Source organism: Oxyura jamaicensis, chromosome 8 (assembly GCF_011077185.1).
Source record: "Oxyura jamaicensis isolate SHBP4307 breed ruddy duck chromosome 8, BPBGC_Ojam_1.0, whole genome shotgun sequence".
Lineage (NCBI taxonomy): Eukaryota > Metazoa > Chordata > Aves > Anseriformes > Anatidae > Oxyura > Oxyura jamaicensis.
The window spans coordinates 1,740,379-1,761,062 of NC_048900.1; the positions used below are offsets into that span (position 1 = coordinate 1,740,379).

Below are 20,684 nucleotides of genomic sequence, written 5' to 3' on the forward strand. Positions count from 1 at the left end.
CTTTGGTTTCAAACCTCCTGTTGAACTTGCTTTCAAGTAAATCCATGTTGGGGCTTAAAAACCTACTCTACAATCTGATGAGAATGAAAATCTGTTTTTTAAAAATATATTTGGCTTGGCAAACAAGGATGTAAACCAACCACACTTGGCCTTTTAACATTTCAAAGAAATTTCCATACCTGTTAACTAAACCACGCATTTTGCCCTATTTTCTGACAAGCTTGATTAATTTGCCCTGATGGTGATCCTGTTATAGGTATATGGCTCCTGATACTTGAATTAAAGCATGTTTGTGTATCTCTGTTTTGTAATATCATGTTACTGTAGTGTAGACATAGGTGTATGAATCAACCTGGAGTGTTTTTCTGAATTTTCAGGGGAAAAACAAAAACAAAACCAAAAACAAACAAACAAAAACCAGAAACAAAATCAACCAGGAAACCTGCTGCAGAACCTGCTGTGTTTCAGACAAACATATAAGAAGCACCAAAACAGTCCAATTATTTACTGCTTTTTCTTGTGAGTTGAACATTCAGTCTGACTACTGCTTTCAGCTTCAAAATTCCACTTTAACTAGACAGATAAAAATGTGTGCTGCTGCTAAAGAGAAACTCTACTTATCCTTCCCTTGAGTAGAGCTACCTGGAGTACAAGTACTGCCTGTCTTGTCTTCATTGCTCTCCAGGATCTTTTTCTGCTTCATTCGAGTCCCATCTCCTCCCTTGTCCTTTCCTCGTTGTCTTCCATTTCAGTGTTTCCCTGCACTCTGCCCAGCCCTCTGAGATGTCTCCACCCATCCTCTCCTTCCTCATCTTTGTGCTCTCAGTACTCTCCTCCTTCTGCTACCCTATTCCCAGGCATACTTCCACCTCTCTTTCTTCTGGACTCGCCCTGGCTCTGCATTCTTCTGGCCTCCAGCCCCTGTGAAAGCTCAGCCCCGCTGGCTAACGCAAGGGAAGAGTTTCACATTGTCCCCTTACCTTCTACAGTCTGACACCAAAAATAACAATCGCTGATGGGATTTATGTCGCATGGAAATCCTAACATTGTCGTCATCCCAGAAGCTGAGGATGGTACAACAGGTTTTATAAAAAGCTGAATTAATAATAGACATGATGTTTATCAAGCGACTGTGCCATATACTTCGTTCTGCTTCCCTCCTTCATTACACTTGGCTAAAAGCTCTAGTCTTTTCAGTACTGTAATGAATTACAAACTAAATGTACTCACAAAAGATCCTGTAATGAAATAATATTAAATTGGTATGTTTGTGAATATATAGAGAGATCTAAAGGCCACAATGAGCTGGTGCTATTGCTTTGCTGAGCTACAAGCCAGAAAAGCAATAATCAAAAATAAAATCCTAATAAAACATCTTTACTATATATAGATTTAGATACGGCATACTCAATTATACCTTCTACTAGCTGTTTATAACTTGTGATCTGCTTCTTAGATGCTCTTTGATTCGTGGAAAACTCCTTGCATGGGGAAAAAGGATCAGGAAAATTGTGGAATAAGCATCTCTAAAAAGGATTTATCTGATCATAACTCATGCCCTTTCACACATACCCTTTCAAACAAGAGCCAGCAGATGTGACTCCACGGGACCTCTGTATTCAAAACGTCCATTAGATACTCTGGCTATAGATGTTCATATTCTAAAATCCTCTGTTTTAGGAATTCTGCCCTGAAAAAGACTCTGGTATGAACTTGCTGAACCCAGCGGACAAATAGATCCCTATCTGAATTTGGGGTTGTGATCTTTAAGTCAGAACTATTAATCAACCTTTCTGATCATTAAAAATTAACCTTCAGTTAACCTTCAGTACGTGTCTAGAGACATGTCATACCTGAAACTATTAGGGCAATTCCCCTCCAAAAATCTTGTCTGACCAGCCCTACTTACTCCCTCTCCCGCTGTCACCGGGAGGAGACAGCAGTGCTCCCACCGCGTGGAATGCAACACTAGACACTCATTGAGAGATGCAAGGGAAACTTCTGAGGAAAGGAGCATGGACCCGTTACAGACCTGTAAGCTAGAAATGCTGCCATTCACCTCTTCCCAGCCAGCAAACTTTTCGTGAAGATGGAAAGGAGCTGAATGATCTGCAACCTTCCCAAAGCTTGTAAGAGAAGATAAGCTCTCCCTCTAGGGAATTTCAAAACACTGTTCCAAAGTAACTTTTGGAGAATGATTGATGTCTTCCATCTTGCAAAGATCAAGGCTATTGTTCCGCGCCCCCCCCCCCCCCCCCAGCAGAATCTGTTGGGGAATCTTGTGGGAATTATTAGTGCCCCATGCAGCAGACGCAGGCATCTGTTGGGCAAGAAAGGCCTAGGGCCTCTACAAGGTCGATCAGGCTATTTAGGGTAAGTGTTTCCCAATGTCTGTTTACTTTAGCTATAAGGCTGCTTGTAGCATATTTGCCTTGTATGAGATATTTTACTGATGATTTCTGGTTTATTTGGTTCAGCCTTGCTCAAAGAAGCAGCAGAAAGAGAAAAAAAAAAAAGTGACAAAGACAATTTTTGTGTTGTTGCCTTTGTGACCTCTGCTGCAACTGCCCACGGACTTTCTTGGTCACTGGTCCAAGCTGTAAGGGATCACTCCAGAAGCCAGCACAGCAGGTCTCTTTACACCATTTGTGTTCCGCTTTAATGCAAAGAAATTTCCAGACAACTCTTGAACTGGCTGCCTGTCTTCACAGCGAGGCCTTGAAGCTCAATCCTACATATGGAAATCCTCTAGCACGTCAACAGAAGCTGTCTTTTGAACAGTAAACTAATCAATCTGCTTATTGATGGAGGTCTGTAAGTAAAGCATCAGTATAAAACGTATGCTTAGTGATTCTACAAATCTAATTTCATAATAATCACTTTCCCATCAAAATGGAATAGTTCTTGCCTTTGTGTTTCAGATATTTCCTACAGCTGTTGAAAGAAAACAAGCTAAGCCAGCAGTCTGGCACACAGGGAGCTCTGGCACATGGCACCATTGCTGATAAAAACTGCTTTAGAGTTGCTGAATGAAGCACTGTAGCAGAGTGACATTTACCAGCTCAAACACTGAAACCATAGCTCGCAGATTCACTGGGACTAAATGTCAAGCCACTGGCTAGAACAAAAAGTGAGAAAAGCAGAAAACTTGTAGACTTTCCTATAAATATGTAAACATGTATTTGCTGTAAATCTTTAATGAACAAGTATTTGAGTCCTGATTACATTTCCAAATTAGGATAATCAAATGGGAGCAACATCAGTAACTCTAAATCTAGTCAGAAAGTTAAAAAAAAAAAAAAGAAAAAAAAAAGAAAAAAAGTGAGACTTGATTTGCATAAGAAACTGTTAACACCTGCTGTTCCTAATGATTTCCACAGAGATTGGCCTTTACCACCTGGACAAGAGCAGAGCAACTCCTCGGAGCCAGGGCAGTTTGTAGCATGGAAGTGCTGACTGTGGGGTGATGCCCACACCTGAACCAAACGCCATGCAGCTCAGCAGCCCTGCGGCTAGCTTCCAGCACGGGGTCAGGGCATTGCTCGTGCCTCCCTGCTGCCCTGGCAGTGCCCCTTCCCCATGGGACTGAACAGCAGGGGACATGAGTAAGGGAGAGGATGGTGGAGGCAGAGAGCTGCTGAAAGAGGTAAAGGAAAACAGGATGGTACAAAATTGGGTTTGACCCAAATTGTGTGACCTTTGTTTATCTATGCCAGTAAACAATGTTTAACAATGATAAAAAAATGAAAAATAAAAAGCAGTTAGGTATCTTCTGCTTCCTAGCCTAAAATGCTTGCCTACAAATTTTATTTTCTTCATATTTTTGCTGGACTGCTAAAACTCAGCTTTTGTTGATAAATGCTTAATTTCAATGGCTAATTAACATTTGGGAACAAAAAAGTAACTGTTCAGCTTATGAAAGCCCACAAGATATCTCTGAGGTTTGTCGGGAAGGCCAAGGAAATCTGAATAGCTGTTTCTGATATTTTAAGCGAGGCAAAGGAAAAGGAGAGGGCATTTAAAAATGACAGACCCAAATGTGCTGCTGTTGGTGGCTGGACTTGCATAACAACAACAAAACCTTATCAAATTATAATGTATGAAACCTTACAGAAATAGCTTCAGAAAACCCTAGAAAAAAGGGTGGACAAAAAAGTAAGCCTTTCACAAAAGCAGTAAAAATAACAGTAAACAAACACAATTCAATGTCGCATAAACAAGAAACTAACAGGGAGCAGAACAGGCTGTCTTGATACAAAGAAACCTCACTCCTGAAACCACAGATCTGACCATTGAATAACCTGAAGATCTTTCAGAAATAAGAAAAATGGAACTGAGAATGGTTACAGCAAGAGGGAAACTGAACAGCTAGATTTAGTGAAAGCTCTGCAGAAGTGCTTGGACACGGAGAGGACAATTAAAAGAGAAACCATAATAACGTACTCATTTTTATGCATGGGCTGTTTTTGGACTTCTGCTTTTGTTAAGTAGGAGCTAGGGTTTTTAACATTTCAGGAGTTTATTGCCTTTTGTGATTTCAGAGTACAATAACGAAGTTGTGTGTTTTGTGGGTATTTTGCTGGGGGGGAGGGGGCTATTCCTTTCTGTGGCATGAGAGGAGAGAATCTGCAGTGAATTCATTTTTATTCCACCATGCAAATTACAGCATCTTATGAGCTCATCTCCACTTGCTTGTTTTTAATATTATCTTAGTGTATGAAAATCTCACATTAATGCATTGTAAAGTGAAGTATCCAGTTGAACTTATTTTTTTTTTCACCCGCAGAAGTACTGAGTGGCTACAAAGGTAGGTGTAATGGGCTTCTTGGTCTCAGCTGTTACCATGTCTTTTCCCAAGCTTCTCAGGGACCTGATTCAGCTCAGGGGATCCTAAGCGGCACCTGCAGTCTGTGAGAAACACAGTTGTGAGCATTACAGCCCTGTAGTTGTGGTACCAGCTCTCTTAATATGGGAGACTCTTCTAATGAAAAATTAAACAAACAAAAAAGTATTGATGAGCAAATATCTCAAACTTTAATTGTAAATTTATTTACATTATGAGCTCATGATCAAGATGCTAGCATGGAGAGCCACGAAACCCAGGCTGTATTCATGACTCTGCTGTGATCTCAGCACGGGGTTTGGGACCTAGTACTTACTTTCTCTCATATCAATATTTTCTACTTTAACAGTAGGAGAACAGTAATTTACTGCTCAGAGGAGGATGCATCAAGATTCCTGTATATCCTTCTTGGTGAAGATCTCCAGGTATGATGAGTATGGCTTTTACTAGCATGCATTTGCATTGATGGCAAACACAGCAAATTTGTGACTTTTTTCATAGCAATCTAAAAGGCTTCAAAAGATAAATTGTTGGTGTACATGGAGGTACTGCAGTTATGACAGAAATGAGGAATTCTAAGCAGGGTCCTTCTCCAACAATTCCCTGTTATTGGTGGGGAGGAAGAAAAAAGTCAGGTTGAACAATATAAAGGTCATTAAACTACCTACTGGCCTATTCCTTTTGAAAAATGAAGATCTTACCCAGTTCATTTCCCTCTAAAACCTGTGTAAAAGCAGCTAAAACTTCACACTATTTCCTGCTTGAATATACCTGCGTTCTCAGGCTAGGCCAAAAAATCTAGATATGTAGTCTGATGTAAATCAGGTAATTAAGGTGGAATTGAATCATACCTAGATACACTTTTATCTTCTACTCTGCAAGCCCTGGAATGACCATGAGTACAAAACAATAGTTCCAGTGTTCTACAGCAGGAGCTTGTGTCCAAGCTAGTCATCAGTTACAGCTTGTAGAATTGCCATGAAACATTTCTAGTCCACTCCTGGGCATTTTATTGCTACAGTTCCATTGTTATCATCACCTAATACCCACAGTGGGTGAGGTGCTCTTCAAAACAAGCAGAGGCTTGTGTGGTTCTAAGGCAGATTACCCAACAAGGGTAAATAAGCACAGGGAACGCCAGACTGGAAGAGAGATGTGGGAGAGCGATGACTTAAATTAGAAAACTGTGCAGTTGGCTTCCTAATGTGCACTACTTTTTTCTGCTTTTTACAGGAGTATTATTTTCATTAAAGAATAAAAACATATTAGGAAGCATCATCAAATCCCTCATTTTCCCAGCTCTCACTTAAAAAAAAATAAAATTAAAAAAAAATGCTGGAGAGAGGGGGACAAAAATCCTACCTGGTGGGTTTTTCTAGAGGTGAAAAACAGTAGTTCCACAAAATACTAGGGACCAGATACAATTGGATTTAATCGTAACAGCAATAAGCATTGTCACTTCTGCCTTCTAGGCACTTAGTTGCCTGGCCCTGAGGTACTAGCTAACTGTCCTCAGAGGTAAGAGACAAGGCAAGGAGCACATGACGTGCCATGCGTCAGACTCCACGTGCAAAGTAGTAGCAGAGAAACTCCCAGTTTCTGGACCTCAGCAGAGTTCAGGAATGTGGCTACTTGATGCTGTCAAGCCATAAACAGCTCAGGTCTGTTCCTGGGTATGCCTAAGGGCTTACATGTTGAAAAGAAAGATAACGGGGGTCATGAAAAGTCTCAGGAGTTAGGCAACAGCTTAGGAAGGTAAGTTTGAAAATCTAGATTTGGATGTATACAGAAATGTGCAAGTTTGACTTCTTTTTGGGTTAAACTAACCTTAGTTACCCTACTTAACTGCCCCTGTAATCAGGCAAAAGGTGGCAAGTCTGTGACTGGAAAGAAAAGGTCTTTGGAGTGATGGTTTCCATCCCCATATATGATGCTGCAGATACATGGAAGCAGAAGGGGATGTGAGCTCAACATTCTCCCCAGCCAAACGTAAAATGAGAATCACAGAACCAATCATTCAAAAACAATGATGAAGAACAAGCAAGAAAGTTGTACTAATACTCAAGTCTGTTGGAAGGTTGGTGCTGGTTATTGACACTTTAAATTAACACCCAGACTGTCAATGAGACCAGCCAAGCATCGTTGCTTGACGTCTGTGTGAGGAAACAGTGGCATGAGCGAGTCTTGTAAGAAACTGGGAGATGGATAAAAGGTTGTTTAAAAAAGAACAAGATCACCATGGCAGATGCAGGCTGGAGAATAAGTTAATTCCCTACCTACATTACCATGGAGTACCAACGGCCTGTTCTTTATTGCTGCTACTTCTAAATTTGTGGGAAGTAAAAGAAATTTGACTTTGTGTAGTTGAAAGAGTTAGTCATAATGCAATTCAGCAAAGGGCCTGCGCCATGCACATGGAATGGCAGTTACCAAAGCACACCTGCAGCTACAAACACTAGGTGCTGGATGTCTTTCAGCAAGCTGTTATTGCACTTACTGTCACCTTGCCTGAGAGTCAACCTGACAATGGGCTTGGTCAGAGATCCACGAGCAACACCATCAAACCTTCTAGAGCCTGTTTAAATGTAAGACAGCATCTCATCTCCTCATGGCAAAAAGTAATGCTTATTATAATAGCCTGCTTTTACTTGGAAGGAAAGGAGAAATGAAATCCAAAGATTAAATTAAATCACACATACTAACAGTGACCTGAAATGGGCCTTTAATTGCAAATCCCAATGTGTCTTTCATTAGTCAAGCATTCATTTAAGTAGAACTTTGAATAGGCACTTTAGGTTATTTAAAACTTATATTTTGTAGTATATTAACATTTTTGAGGCTACTACTATACTAACTGTAGTTGCTGTAACAAGAATCTGCATCAAATACCTGTCTAAAACTTCTTCACAACGCAGATCCTAGAGGTGTGAGCAGTCTGCGCTGGATGGCAGGGGCCTGGTTCAGCTGTCAGGTTTAGTGACACTGCTCGCTTGAAACAGGGCTAAGTGGTGTGACCAGGATGTGCGTTAGGCTCATGACAGAGCTAATGAGTTAAGACTGATCAGCCTTTAGTTTAAATTGGACTTAAATCTAAGTTAAGATCTCAGTTAATCTCTACTGCTATTGTGATCTCCCTTCTGAAATGTGCTATCTACAGGCACGTCTGACTGGTGGTAACAGAAGGCACGGCTACCAAGCCAGCTTGAAAGCAGCTAACCTGAGTGGCTTGAGATGTTTCTCTGCTCAGCAGAGGCTCATTCGACATAGTGGCTGCAGGGTAGCTGTGCACAGCACGCAAAATACAAGGTAGAGGAGGGGCAAATATGACTCATTTTCATTAACACGAGGAAGTTACAACACAAATTTGGATGTCTTCACTTTGTTTTCTTTTTAGACTACACAACTTAAATCGCTGGTCTTAACCTGATGTTCTCACTCATCTGTTTTGACCGTTTTGATCTCAGAAGAACAACAGTTGATCAGACAGCGTAAAATCAATTTGATCCAAAAGAATTATAATCAGGGGAGAAGGATTCAGTAAACAAAAAAAATGAACCATCTAGTCTTAATACTGTATTATACAAAGTTCACTTGTTATGAAGTGAATAGAGGAAAAAATGTCACCACCCAGATTTTGTAGTTTTCCACCAAGTTCTAATAAGAACCGTGATATACGGGACAATAGCATATTATTCATCATAGCAATTTATCAAAGTGCTATGAACTTCAGACATTTCAGGCAGGGTACAAAGAATGGAAAATCTTAGTTAAATGAAATAATGATTTCCTTTCATATAGCTTGCTGTGAATACTTCTGTAACAACTCCAGAAGCTTGCTGTAGTGAATTGGACCAGCATGTGTAATGGGATGTGCAGGCCTCCGATGAGTCAGACGAGAATTGGGTAGGCTGCTAGAAGCATAATCAGCTGTGCAGATTTCAGGCTTCTATAAAAGTTTGAAAAGGAGAGTCCTGTTCAGCTGACAGCTGGTGGGGAGGGAGACAGCACAGCTTGCTGTACTTGCTGTGCAAATGTAAACTTCTTACTGGAGCCTTCCCACGGGAAGGAGGCTCTAAAGTGGAAGGACTGCCTTCTTTGCCTGATTTAACCCCGGCTTTTCCAAACAGCTGTGGCCTGAAAATATCTGCTTATCTCAGGCTCTGTAGAGCACTGAAGCAACAGACACTGCTGAGGAGCGTCCCCAAAGTTTAGGATGCATGATGCGGTAATGAATGGAGCTGTGGAGCTCTGCAGGAGAGTCCAGCACTGACCCAATTACACATCCCATCTGTGGCTGAAAATGAGGGCTGGATGCAACCTCTGTATGCTTTCCTATTGTGTGGGGCGTGTGTATCCTTTGTTTTCAGCTTGATTTTGTGGTATGCCAGAATGCCTTGAGTAATTGTGATCCAGCCAAAGGGCTAGATCACCTGAAGACCTGGTTTCAGGGTTGGCAGATTGGCCCAGAGACTACAAAGACAATAGCTCTGTGAGGAGCAAGAAAACTGAAGACTAGGATCCTCTGAACTTGTAGCTTCTGACTGTAAGCACGCTATAGAAAGGCTTCTTGGACAACAAATAGTCTGTAAAAGATTCAATAACTTTTCTCTATCTTTGGGAAAATCTCTGTGCAGCTTGTCTATTTTTCTGTATCTGTCTAAGAAGGATTTGCATCTTTCCCTAGATAGCAGATCTTCTAACACCTTATTTTGAGTTTAAGTTCCTTCTCAACTTTCCTCTCAATGAAGGCAATAAAAATCTCTCTTCTCTGACCAGCTGCCTGTTTCCTTGGTAGGATTTTGCAGTCTTTGAGGCTATACGTACATATTAAATCTGGCTGCAGCTGATGGTGGTTTGTTTGTTTGTTTTGTTTTTTGCGGAGGGGAGGGAAGGAAAGTGTAGACAGAGCGTGCTGGCATGAGCCTTGCTTCCCTGGAATTTTAGGTCTCTGCATAGGAAGCCCATATAAGGTTGACATGTTGTAAAAACTGCCCAGCATAGATGCGCCTGCAAAACATTTTGATACCTATATTTCTAGAATTCTGTATTTGGCTATAAGAACACAAGACAATCATCACTTCTGACGTCTTAATTCTGTTACTTGGTTTAATACCTCTAAAGGGATTTAACTTTGCAGAGTGCAGATGCTCATAACTCAGAAATGGGCCTCTTGAATATGATCTCAAACTGAACAACTCAACTAACTTTTACATTTCTTAAACCCTCTGGGGACCCATTTTTAGTGCGGGTCAAGTCCTGCAAGACAGTAAAGGTCTCCTGGAAGTTGTTCAGTTCTTTCTGAACTCACTGTCTTGAAGAAGGGTTAGATGAAACTGCTTTCTCATGTAAAGTAAACTAAGAAGCTTTGCCAGAAGATCAGTGTGAGATACAAAGGGGACACAGTGCTCATGTAAATAAGTACATATAAAGTAACCCCTGTGCTGCTAGGTTTGCTGTTTTCCCCCTTGTAGGTATTTTGGCTCAATAGTTTTGCTAGTTATGCCAGCCTAAGCCTATCTGCTCCAGACTTGCCTTTGTGCACCTAATGGTTTCTGTCTCCCTTTGCACTACTTCTCTTGTCCCGCATTCCTTAAACCGAAACTGCAACAAATCTGCTTTTCTCTAGCTTTTGGGCGTCTGGAAAAGACTTCAAAGGATAGAGCTAGGATTCCTTCAAACAAGTTTGTGACAAGCCTAAAAGCAAGTGTAAAGATTTGGGGATCACATGTATGTATAAATGACTTAGAAGCAATTCAAATGTGTCTTTCCTTTTTGCAGTTCAACAAAAACAATTGCCTAGACTGAAACTGTACTCTACCTGTAAGCTCTGCTGTTCAAAAATATGAAACTCTCAGCATGATGTAATAGTGTGCTTGCTTCTATATTTGGGTGTTCGTTTCCATGCCAAAAGTTATAGATTAATCCTGTAAACTCCAGCATTTGTTCCACCCTTTCTGGGTCTTTCAGCTACTAATCGTTTATGTTCTGCCAAGATTAGGGGGAGATGCAATTCATGGAGAACATTTTTCTCTAAAGGCAATTAAATATTACCCGTTGCTTCACGTATCACACAGAATCTTTTCACTGGCAATGCGAGGCATTTTAATCCCCATATCGCTTTACTTTGATAAATGCTTTAAAATCTTTACAGCTCTCTGACTTACTGTGTTTTGAAGAATTCCTAAGCTATGAGACACATATATACACAACTAGTAGTATAGTATGCAAGTAGTATGCAAGGCTACTTTGAAGTGGTATAAGATTTGGCATAAAGCCAGAAATATTCCTGCCAGTGGCAGTACCAGCTGCTGTTGTGGCCAAAGATAGAACCTGGCAAAAAATATTGGGGAACTCCCTCCCCTCGAGCCCTTTTCTAATCATGGATAAGGAATCTTTGGATAGAATTTTGAACTAATGTTTCCCTTAAACACTGCAAAGGTCTTACGGGCCTTGCTAAAATGTATTCTTAATTTTATGAGGACAAGTGTTTTTCAAAAGCATTAAGCTTTTGACTTCTTATCATAGTTCTTCAACTCCAGCCACATTTCTGATAATTCTACATGTAAATCCCACTGTCACTTTAAATTTCTCTTGTAAATGGAGGAACCATGGAATTAGTAACTTCCTGCTCTTCTCCTAGGATGTGTCCTATTGACACTTTTGGTAATATATTAAGCTACACAGTGGGATTTCCAGTCAGTTTCTTTTGCAATATTTAGTTTAAAAATATATATACATTATATGAAACCAGTGGTGTAGCAAGGCGATTCCTAAGTATCTGATAACTTTCCTGTAAGATAACTGCTTCATGCAAACTACCCATTAATATTTCCCCTCCCAAATTAAAATCACTGTAGAAAGAAAAGTATCCCGTCCTCCATCCCAACTTTATAGGCTTGGAAAAAAAGGACTGAAAAGAAACTGTGTGTTGTTCTGCACATTAAGCTGTTCTGAAAACTTCAGCAAGCAAGTAGCTTTTGATCTAATAGGAACTGAAAAGTACTACTGAAGTGCATGAGATCATACAACTCACAGCAGCAACTCACAATGTTCAAAATAACACACACATATTTGAGCCTCTTTGGAATGAGCCATACAGTTCACAGTGGGAGCTAAAAAAGTTTGTTTACCAACACCCTCTGTGGGTGTATATACATTGTTACTAAATTATGAAGAATAACTTGCAACTGCACAAGTTTATACAGGTCTCATTTAAATATTAAAAGTAATGATAATTTGAAATTCTGCTGAAATGTCTTTTAAATCCCAAGTCTGGATATCTGATACCTTAGTATGACAACTCTAGCAAAACGTCAGATTTTGCCAAAATTTTTCTTAAAGAAGGGTAGGACTCAAACCAGGGAGTCCAATGCACTACCTTCTGAGTCTTGCATTAACAAAAATCTTTATCGATCAGATATGTCTTATTATCTTATTTCTAGAATCTGACAAGCCTGACTCGATAAAGTGTGTGGAATATTTTTAAATGTATGCTGTAATTAGCATGGGATTGCGGTTTTGAGAACTCCTAGAAAAAGCTACGAGAAGTGAGAGGCTCTAGTTGATGTTTTGGCAGTGATGCTTTTTGTCATCAGATAACTGTTAGTCTGCCATAGACTAAATACGTATGTATCTAGCTGAAAAGTCCATGTAAGCACAAGAACTGAATTTGTATACACTTCTGCTGGTCTGAACCTGTCTGTTCCAGACTGGTCATACCATTTCTGGAGCAAGACCAGCCAACAGGATAACCAGGCTTTCAGGCACAGTTTGTGCTGTCGCAATCCTGAAGAGATATTATCAAGAACCTGCAAACCTGTTTGTGGTGGCTCTACTGGCATTCACTCCCTAATGTTACCTGAAAACTTTGAGAAAGGACACTAGATTTCCTGGTCTCATTCACTTGCGTGAAACCATTCTGTTTCTTGGTGTATTGCTACAGAATCTCTTTCAGCTTTTAACCTTCAAAAATGTATGTCCTGTGAACTGTAAAACTAAGCACACGTGTGATACAGTCTGCAATGTCTCGATATTCCAAATGCTTCTACAATGAAGATTAACAAATTCTCAATACTTAAAATTTACTTTACCTACCAAATCTGGTTTCAGTTTGTAGGTCAAAGGAAAGGAATAAAGTATGGAGTACAGGGTTGTTACCACGGAGGAGGTCCAAGATTGTCTAACCTCGCGGCTTCTGGGAATGCGATCAAGGGTGAACTGCAAGAGAGCATGATAAAGCTGAATTGTTATTTTTTCTGAGAATGTTGTTGTTCCTTCTATAGAGTTATTAGACCTATCTGTGCCAACATTTTCTTTTATTTTTAAATCTAGGTTGGAAATATTTGGGTATGAAATCTTTTCTTAGATGCCTTATTCACTATCGTGCTTAGCGCTCTTTGGAATGAGGTTAAACGGAATACTAGAACTATATATCTGTTTTTGTAAAATCGTTTCCAATGTTACTTTAAAACATTCCTAGCTTTAAAAACAACTCAGCCGGAGCAACTTCGTCTGCTGTATGTTAACTTAGTGCCCCTCCTAGTGGTCACCGACACACATTTCTAGGTTCCATAAATCAGTCCAAACAAGGTGACTCTCCTCTTTTTATTGCCTGCTTAAATTCGTTGTGGATTTACGTTGCAGAAAATGTAACATTTCTCAATTAATGTCCAGCGCATGCTATTAAAAATGTAATAGCAAATGTCACTCTCCTTTAAGCGAGTACTCAAGTATTCAGAAGAATATGCAAGACATAACATAAATTAATAACAAGTTTAAGAAATACTGTTCTTTGCTTTTTACTTAGGCAAAATTAGAGATCATCCAATGTGTGTAAAAGGTATCAAATTAACAAAATATGGATGTTTTCTCTTTGTCTCAGAACACGGCAGCCAACAGTGACCAGGCTTCGTGCACCTTCCTCCGATGTCTTTGACATAGAGGAACCACACCTAAGAATTATTGCTACAGCCGAGGGCAGTCCTGAAGCCAATTCAATTTGTCATTGTTGAGATGAAAAACAAATACATTAAGTACGCTGTGCTGTCCAGTGATGTTGACATATTGTTTAGATCTGGACAGTGGACACTAACTTCACGTGGGACACCAGACTGGTAACGTTCTGGCAGAATTCATATTGGGAGGGAGGGACTCTAAATATCATTAGACAGATTGAAAAGTCCCCACTTACTTCAATTACACCATATCTGACTGACACAATTTAGCCCTGCTGATTTGTGACAAGGAAAGATGATGTTACCAATAGTTGCACATTAAATACAAACCACGAATCGGTCTTGAATAGCTGTAACTGAGGTCTTTTTTATGTGAAGTGGAAAGAATTAAAAAATAACCCTTACAAATGCAGAATATTAAGATAATTTTCTTGACTGAAATTATCTTGTTTCGTTGCAATAAGGTTCTTTAATTGTTGTAATACTGGAAGGCATTAACAGATGTTACAAACTGGCTGTTTTCTATTTTATTTGAAGGTGTTGAAACTGATTGCATTAGTCTGATAATAAAACATGGAAAAACAAACGTGTCCCCTGCTCCCTATTTAACAGGATTCTGGTTATCACTATTTCTTAAAGCTTTGGAAGAGATCAACTGATAAAAAGAAATGCTGTAAATGGAGTTTAGACTCTTTCATAGTATGCCACCCTTTAAGAAATATGTATTGACAAGGTAGTTTTAGACAGATCAAGTTTTAGTAGAAGTATTTGGATGTTCCCTTCACTGCAAGAATGGTATTAAATAATAAAGTTCTTGGCAAAGAACTGTATGTAATTTTCTCTATCCAAAAAAAAATCATCAAAATTTGGCAGCGACCCCAAATAGTATCGAAGTAGAAATTTAGTTGTAGAATTGGAGTAAAGATCAAACTGGCTTTATCTATATTCTTCACAATAGATGCTTGAAACTTTGCACACTGACATCTGTATCGTATGTTAGAACTTCAGCCCATGCATCAATCGACTCTTGAATATTTAGCTGGGGAACAAAATAGGATTCTGTTTGTTTAAAAGCCACTGCCAGGTGTTTCTCCAGTCTCTCATCTAATGGAGCACTACTAGTATTCTGGACAAAGGCACCTCCTGAATCTTTGGTTGGAAAACTGCATAATACGTCTGATATCAGAAACAAACTCTTCCCTAACTTCATATGGTCTCACACTATTGCATTTATTTTTCTTACTGCTGTAGCAGAATCAGAAACCTTTTCGTTATTTGAAGACAAAGGTTCCAAACCGGTAATTCTGTGATGTTGATGGGATACTGCAATTTTAAAACCAGCGATGTAGTCCTTACCTATTTAATAGCGTAGTTTTGCAAGCATGCAGGGAAGAGTTGCATGGAAAACTGTCATTGCTGTGAACTGTTATAATATCCTCAACTGAATATACTGCATTTTTTCCCAAGAAACTGGGTTTATGTAGTTCTTTTTCATGCTGGCAAACAGGATTTCCTAGCATGATAACTTTCATGAAACATAATGGAAAAGAACGTGGTCAAATGAGCATTATGTAAAGGCAAGTCAATCTGGCTTGTCCTCTTAGACGTGGTGAATGGGGGTACAAGATCCCTTGAAGAATGTGTGCTATTCAGTCAACATATGTAAATTGTCTTTCTGCTGCTAGACTAAGTCAGCAGGAGCTGAAGCAGGTTCTCCGCTGAGTGCAGAAGATAACCTGGCTATCAGCTCTGGGGGCGACCAAGTAGAGTTACTGTGGTTACAGGTTGGGAGCCAGAGATAATAAAAGTGATAGCAAGACCAGGGACTTCTCTTAGGAGGCTTTTTGGATTTTATTTTCCAGAAGACTTAGTGAGTAGGTGTGCAGCATTTCATTTCTTGTAAGCAAGATGTTGCTTTTAGCTTCTTTTCCTTCTGCCTGAATACTGCAGCTTTTAGATCTGGGCTAAACCACATATCAGAAAGATAAATTGGTTATATTTGTGGTTTTGACATGGTAATTTGCTACAGAAGTACATTGATTTTCTCTTCTAATCTGTCTTCTGTCCAGTCCTTAGTTCTGGTAAAATATACTTCCTTGACAAGAAGAGGAAGGGAGTGATTGGGGATTGAAGCTTTTGAGGAAGGGAGTGATTGGGGATTGAAGCTTTCAGAGTTTTCCCCTTCATTTATTCAAAGCGGCAAGAAGCCACTAACATGATTTTTAAACGGGTATGTACTCTAGCACCCTCAGTGCCAAAACACACATTAGTTGAAAGCATACTCTGAAAGCTGGCAAATATATGCTGTAGGCACGTGACCTTCACTTTCCAAAACGTATCTTCTATTTCACTCTGAATATTTTTGCTCAGTGGAAAAAGAATGGCCAAAGTAAAGCAAGCATCTGTTATCCAGACAGCAAACTCAGATGCAGCCAAGTACGTTCCTCTGGCTTTCAATGTTCAAGGAAAATATAACTACACGGTGCGTTAGCCGTTGGCTGGGGGTAGGAAAGGGAAGTTGCTTAGCAAAACTAAGTGAACTAGTGAAAAATACATTATTTTTTAATACTTGAAATATGTATTTTTAAATAAATTTAATAACTTAGGGCTGGACATTTTTCAGATAAGTGAATATGGTTCTTGATGCGAATGACCAATTACCAAACAAGATTTCTCTGAATTATGAAATACCTCCTGCCACTTAACTAAACTCATCCTCGGTACACAACAAGAGAAGAGACAGCCGCACTGAATTTTAAATGAAGTCATCCCCACTCGATTCAGCCATTTGTGGAATGCAAGGAACCTTCACTTTCAGAGTTAGAAGTGGGGTAGACAAACTTAGAAACTTCATTCCTAAGTGAGTTTGTTGCTCACCTTAGCAGCAGTTGCTTTACAAGGAAAAGGTCTATTCTAAAAATCACTAGTACTGAGTCCTAGTTTTCAGTCCCATCAGTGTTGCTGAAAACAACAGAAATACTGTAAGTGCACCATTAGAAATCAATGCCACGTAAATAAGTCATTTATGACGTGTTGTACAGCTTGCTCAAAAGGAATGAGATTTTTGTAATTGAAACACTAATTTCCATTGTACTTGTTCCATTTTCTAAATAAAAACATAATCTTTCTACTAATGCCGCTGGGCATCAGATTGCACTTTACATCAGCGGAGAGTCATACTGCTGGTCTGGTAGTGATACAGTCAACTGGCTCAAAGCAAGCAAACATTTGAAAAAAAGATACTCAGGATATTTTAATGATTTTTCATTATTTTTAGGAGTTCAGTGTTTGCTCAGATCATCAACCAGAAAACTACTGACGTTAAGATGCATTAAATACTTTTAAACACTTGTGTAACTAATGCTCAGTTTTAAAAACAAAGTGAAACGCAGTCTAGAAACACAAAAGGAATACAATTTCAATCAAGGTTTTCTTAGATAGAACCTTAGATAATAATTCTTTCAAAAATATACTTATGTCCCTGAGGGAAGTGCCAAAGTAAAAAATAAAATAACACCACCAAAAACAAACAAACACAAAAAAAACACACTATATTTCTATACAAATGTTTTTTATAGCTACAAGTAACGCTTCTGACTAACTAGTTTACAGAATGAAGAGAGTTTTTTTTGGTGTGCTTTTCTTGAGCAATAGATAGCCTTCTTTCTACAGTCACTCTTGCTACAATTATGTTCCCCCATTGCTTTAAATGGATTAGCATGTTAACCAGGGGTAAGGACCATTTTAAAAGAAAGTAAGGAAGGTAGGAGTGAAAATTGCAAGCGATAATGGCATTTGCTATTTTTAAGGACTTTGCATTTTCAGGGTCTCTCTAATACAACATAAATCAATTTCATTTATTTAGCTCACTTTTAGCAACATAAAATCCAGTATGTACAGAATGGCACTTTAGCTGAACTTTAGTGAGTGATTATCAATAGCTAGAAAATCAAAGGTACATGCTGATCTTAAAAACAACCTTTTAAAGAATCACTTCCAAAACGCCTTGAATTAGAATGTCATGTTGAGATCAATTTATCTTACAAGAGCATATTTAACAAGTTACCTGGGAATTGGAGAACTTTTCAGCCCTTTTTTGTTCAAAAGAGCGTATTTTAGCTTCACTCATCTTATCTGAGTCTGCAAAAATATAATGTCTAGGCGAGTATGACTCTGACAAACAACTAAGTAACCTCAGGATTTCTGTTGTGTGCCCTCCTGTAAAAACAAAATAAAATGCTGTTAGTATATGAAATATTCCGTAATTTCCCATTTCTTCAGTTGAATTAGTTGCTTTTCCTTTTAAAATTTTTTAGTACTAATAGTATCAGTCACGCTCTTCTGAAAGGAGAAGATTCAATTAAAGGACGATTGAGACTGTTGAAGTAACATGACGACAATGCAGGTCCCACTGAAGCTATACGGATGGAAGTTTTTCAGTTAAATGAGACTGAAACAGCATCACGCAGAAGTGAGACGTTTGTGTTTAATGTCCTGTACATCATGCAAAAATAATTGGGTAGAGTTACACAGCAGTCCATATTCAGAGACCAAGTCCAGCTGTCAAAATAAAACTGGGGGGGAAGCCCACCAGGAGCTGCACCTCACTGAGCCGCCCGAGTGTTCAGCCTACGGCCTGCAAGACCAGATTCGGGGACGGCGCCATCCCAGCTCGTAATGCTGGAAGCGAGCAGGCAGCAATTTCACTCTGCAGCTAGGTCAGCGCAAAAGCTGACTGGCACGCAGCAGCCCGTCCAGCCCCGGCCAGATGCCTCACCCACTGCCCTTGCACGGGTGTCGAGCTTTTAACTGCAAGGTCACTTTGTTCAGGGAGCTGAACTGGCAGTAGGCTGAAGAGAAGGGCGTGTTGTTCTTTTTTTTTTTTTTTTTTTTTTTTTTTGTCAGTTTAGTTTCCAGAACTGGGGGTATGTGAATAACGGCGAAGTGGGGAGGGGGAAGACGGTGTGGCTGTGTAGAACGAAGTCTGCTCACCTGGGGCTGGATCAGCCTGATGTCAGACTGCACCCCAAAGGATGTGCACAGGCGTTTATGGGATGCGTTGCTTTGTGCGCTGCTGGAAGTTGCTGACCAGCACAGTGAGGCGGAGGTGTCCCTGCTGCCTCCTGCTGCCAGGTTCCATCAGCCTCCTGGAGGCCTTTGCTACCGAAACCAAGCGTCCCTGGCCGGCGAGGAACGGCGGCGGCTGGACTAGGTGCAAGAATTTGCCCCCTCCCCGCGTCATTTGATGCACCAGTTTTCAAACACTTTTGGAGGCATTTTCTCCTGAGCGGTGGCGTGTTGAAGCTTTCACAGATTTTACTAAAATCATCTGTGCATTCACAGAAGAGGAGATTCCTACTTCAGAGAAGTCTGTAATAATGGGTCAGCATTGTGTGATTATTGATGAATTATTTCACCTGGGAAACCTTTTTATTTATTTTTTAATACGTGCAAACTGGATTTGACAGGACTGAAGAAAAACAAGCACATCACCAGCCCTGACCGGAGTAAAATCACCAGACGCTACAAAGCGCCGTCCGACACACAAAGACCGGCATTACTTTCTCGCCAGTCTGCGTGTAAGAAGCCCTGCGGTACAGCTCCGCCGCGACTACAACTTCCAGCAGGCACCGGGACGCCCCAGTGAATCCCGCCCTCACCCTCGCTCCGCGCTGCATGCCGGGAGCTGTAGTTCCCACTGTCCTCCGCGGGCTCCCCGCCGCGCGACCCGCTGGCGGCGACCCCTACTCACCGGAGCCGGCTACCACCAGCAGGCTGAGGGGGGGTGCCCGCCGCCCGCGCCGTCTCCTCGCCAGGAACGCCAAGGGGACGAGCAGGAGGGGGAGGAGGAGCAGGATGGCGGCGGTGCCGCTCAGCGGGGGAACCGGCGGTTCCATGGCGCGGGCGGCACCTCCCGGCCTACGGCAGCCGGCGCGGCTCAAAGCTCCGCGCTGGGCGGGAGCGCGGGCCCCGGCACGGCCTCCCTCACAGCCTCAGCGCAGGGGCAGGCGGACACCGGCGGGCGAGTGAGGGCTGCCGCGCCGCTGGTCCTCCGTGCTGCAGCAGGTGTAGCCCCCGCGATTAAGGTATACGTTAAGAAATACCCGTGTGAGTCCACTGAGTCTTGAGGGAGTTTGCAAACGCTCCCAGACATGACCCCTATCCAGGTATGTATGCAGACGTGGAATTACCACTCACATAACGCACAGCGCTGCATAACTGTGGGAATGCCAGTGTTCTGCTACCTCTCACGAGCCCTGTTTTCATTTCTTCTAACGCTTTAGCCTTTCATTCCAGTAGGAAAGGCGAAGCACCATCTCAGCAGTCGTTCCAGCCCTGTCAGCAGCCAGCCCTTGGTGAGGAGGCTGTGATCGTGCAGCCGCTGGGACTGACTTCAGGTGGGGTGTACATTTGCTAAAGGAGAGTAGGAGATCACCCTTCGTGGTTAGGAAAGAGCCAGCTCCAGCGGTGTTTGACCATCACTGCCCTTAAGCCATCTGTTGGGAAGGAAGGCCTCACAATGGGGATCGATGAGCTCGAGAACTGCTTGGAAGCTTCACAAACTCGATAGAGCAGAGGCTTGAATTCTGCACCTGTCGGTTGTTGTTTCTCTGGTGGTTTTTTTTCTTGTTCATTCTTAGCAAGTTTTTGTATCCCCACCAACCTTGGAAGCTGAACATTTCTTTCTCATTTTTAATGAAAACTCGTGTCAGTCACGGATTCAAGTAACTCTTGCATAATTTATGAGTAAGTTGTATAATTTCCTAGCTACCATTTGCCATCTTAGGATCTGAAGTAAAGTGAATCTTTCCATTTTGTGTCTTGCAGTTCTACACGTTATCCTTTGTCTTTTTTTTTTTTTTTTTAAAGTCAGTGCCGTGTGTAAA

At 40.9% G+C, this 20,684-nt stretch overlaps 1 protein-coding gene across 1 annotated transcript in view; it reads right to left on the reverse strand.

Annotated features, from left to right (window-relative positions):
- The window catches only part of CNN3 (calponin 3), a 59,164-nt gene extending 39,455 nt beyond the window's left edge, over positions 1 to 19,709 (reverse strand). The window contains exons 1-3 of the mRNA XM_035332674.1: positions 19,550 to 19,709; positions 17,864 to 18,015; positions 12,938 to 13,060 (exon numbers count right to left, since the gene is read on the reverse strand). Of these exons, the coding sequence (XP_035188565.1) occupies positions 12,938 to 13,060; positions 17,864 to 18,015; positions 19,550 to 19,694 (420 nt within the window). The 5' untranslated portion in view covers positions 19,695 to 19,709. The remainder of the gene's footprint in view (positions 1 to 12,937; positions 13,061 to 17,863; positions 18,016 to 19,549) is intronic.
- Positions 19,710 to 20,684: the final 975 nt, after the last annotated feature.